At 34.4% G+C, this 3,243-nt stretch overlaps 1 protein-coding gene across 1 annotated transcript in view; it reads left to right on the forward strand.

Moving 5' to 3' along the window:
- LOC106884106 (cyclic AMP receptor-like protein A) overlaps window positions 1-3,243 on the forward strand; it is a 267,251-nt gene that overhangs the window by 176,020 nt on the left and 87,988 nt on the right. Inside the window, exon 5 of the mRNA XM_052974900.1 lies at window positions 2,232-2,292. Coding sequence (XP_052830860.1) covers window positions 2,232-2,292 — 61 coding nt within the window. The remainder of the gene's footprint in view (window positions 1-2,231; window positions 2,293-3,243) is intronic.

A 3,243-nucleotide genomic window follows, 5' to 3' on the forward strand; every position in this document is an offset into this window, starting at 1 on the left:
CTTTTGTCTAATAGCCCCGTCTACATCCTTGTTCCACCACCACGTTACTCTGGGTTGAGAGGGGACTTTACACCAGCCACAGATCTGGCCTGTGGCTCTCAACAGGTTGTCCCGCAGAAATCTCCAATTGTCTTCCACGTTGTATGATGCTATATCCCCTTCTATTTCGTCAAATGCTTCAAGTAACTTGTCTCTAAGTCTCTGTCCATTTGCAGGGTCTTTAAGTTTCCATACCTTTCTCCTCCAAGCCGGTCTATTTCTGGGCACCCATATTGCCTTGATCTCGAAGTCGCTAACTACTAATCTGTGTTGGGGTGTAAGCTTGGCAACGAATATTCAAATTTGTGATATTAAGTTATAACATATGCTTTGAAACTGCCTTTCTATCAATATATATATTAACAGAGAAATTTATAAAAAATTTTCAGAGTGTCAAACCTATAAAAACTCATTAAAAACTATCTTGTACTGATTATTTAAAGTTGTAAACTTGAAATATTCAATAATAAAAAGAAGTTCAGAAATAAATTTTCCTGAAAACTTCAATTTATAAAAAATCTCACTTGCTTAGTAAATATTTCTTTCAGTCATTTATCATAGTTGTAATATAGATCTCTAATTTAAACAAACTTTAAGGTAATCTAACTTTGGTTAGCATGCTAGAAATAGCAATGATCACATAGTTATCATTGTAAGGCTTATAGTGTTCCAAACAGCCATACCAACAAAATCACTCCTTAATTTTTTTTTGTAAGATTATACTGGTATATTAAAAATTTTCATTTTAACAAAAATATTCATTTAACAAACTCTGGAAACTGATATTCTTGAAATTGTGTCTCATATAAACCTCAAAGTTATGCAGCTATTTTGTCTAATAGCATTCATTCATTTAATAAATATTGTTTTTACATTATGTATATAGAATAAACTGTGGGTTTTGCAAATAGCAAATTAAAACTTGAAATGAAAGCATTGAAATGAATATATATTAAACTATCCTTAATGTCAATAGAGGCAAGAGAGAGTGAGAGACTGTTGCAAATGAATAATATAGTTTATTAAACATTAAAATCTACTCTGCAGTGAATGTAGCAAATATTTAAATTTGTGAAAAACTTGTAGGTCAAATATTCAATAAGCTTCAGAAATTGAAATTACAGGAAATTTCTTGGAAAATGATTTTATAAAAAGATTTCCAGATGGTCAAGCCTTTAACAATTGCTTTCCTTTCGTAACTGTTACATACCTAATTAATAAGCAGCTTTCTCCATTATAGTATAGATAAACTGTCCATTGTTTTTCTGGAGAGTGCAGTAGCTAATACTTCTTCATTTTAATACTTCTTGATATATTTACTAGGTGGTGAACTGGCAGAACCGTTAGCATGCTTGGCAAAATGCTTAGCAGCATTCTGTCCATCTTTATGCTGTGAGTTTAAATTCTGCTAAGGTTGACTTTGCCTTTCACCTTTTCAGGGTTGATAAAATCAGCACCAGTTGAATACTGGGGTTGATGTAATTGACCTATCTCTTCCCCTGAAACTGCTGGCCTTGTGCCAAAATTTGAAATCAATATTTCTTGATTTAATTATGTTACATTTTCATCTTTAAGAATAAACATGAAATCTGCAGTTTACAATGGTTTCTACCATGCTGGGGCATCACTTCTATTTTCTGCTACTAAAAACATGTTTGACAATGAAGAAATAGGGAAATTTTTTTCTTTCGTCTGATTTATCCTGATATTTTACACTGCCACCTAATAGAAATTTAGAGCTGCAAAAAAAAAAAAAAAAGAAAAAGAAGATCCATACACATCAATACCATTATCATCATAATTTCTTTCTCTCTTATCATCATCGTCATCATTATCGTCAATATCATCATCATTTATATTGTAAAATTTTTTTTACGTATATTGTAAAAATGCATATTTCTGGATTTATAATTGATATAGCAAATTTTCTAAATAAAAATAAATATTCCAAATCTAAAAATATCTATTTTTGGATGGATTTTTTTTTTCTCGTTTTCTCCAATTTATACCTGATGTTGTATAGCATTTCAGAGATTTCTTTATTTTTCCATTTTTTCCCCCAACATACAATAATCTAATTTTTTCTGTCAACAACTTCTCAATACATTTCATAACTTTCCTCAAAGAGATTAAACAGAAAAAGTAATTTTAAAGTTTTGTAAAATAGCATTTTCTGTTTTTTTAATTTGCAGGGTGGCTTGCATCCAGATGGACCACTTTGTAATTTTCAAGGATTTTGGCTGACATATTTTGGTAAGATTTCTTCTTTTTTAATAAAGCAAGGAAACTTAAGTTTTGTATATCTTATGTATCATCATCATCAGCAGCAGCAACAGCATCATCATCACCGTCCTCATCACCACCACCACAATCATCATCATCATCGTCACCACCTCTACTACCACTGTCATCATCATTATGAGCAGCATCATGATCATCATCATTTAGCATGCATGGGGTGAATGGTTAGAAAGGATTTGATAGTTCCAAAGACTGCATCATGCTCTGCTGCCTACTTTTGCATGGATTGTATGACTCTATGCACCTCCTAATGATAACCACTTTACAATATATACTGGATGCTTTTTATGGGCAATCAGCACTAGTGGGGTCACCATGCAGCTTGCAAAATACAAAATCCAAGAGAGGTGGCTTATACTGGAGATGAGGAATTAAAGTATGAGAGAAGGGCCAGAGCAGAACATGTTTCTTACTGTAGAGGAGCCACATGGCTACTCTCATTCTAGAAGAGAGAGTGGAGGGTAGTCAGAGTGGAGCAGAGAATAGATAAAAATAACGGTAGTGAAGCATCTGTGTGGACCCTTTAGATATGGTAGTTTCCTTCCTTCTTGAGTCAAGCTGACTAATAAGGGTCAGTTTCCCAGTTTCCATTGCATATATATATATATCATCATCATCATCATCTTCGTTTAACGTCCGCTTTCCATGATAGCATGGGTTGGACGATTTGACTGAGTACTGGTGAACCAGGTGGCTACACCATGCTCCAATCTGATTTGGCAGAGTTTCTACAGCTGGATGCCCTTTCTAACGCCAACCACTCAGAGAGTGTAGTGGGTGCTTTTACGTGTCACCCACACGAAGGCCAGTCAGGCGGTACTGGCAACGACCATGCTCAAAATGGTGCAATTTATGTGCCACCCGCACAAGAGCCAGTCCAGGAGCACTGGCAACGATCTCGCT

The sequence above is a fragment of the Octopus bimaculoides genome, chromosome 19 (genome assembly GCF_001194135.2).
Source record: "Octopus bimaculoides isolate UCB-OBI-ISO-001 chromosome 19, ASM119413v2, whole genome shotgun sequence".
NCBI lineage: Eukaryota > Metazoa > Mollusca > Cephalopoda > Octopoda > Octopodidae > Octopus > Octopus bimaculoides.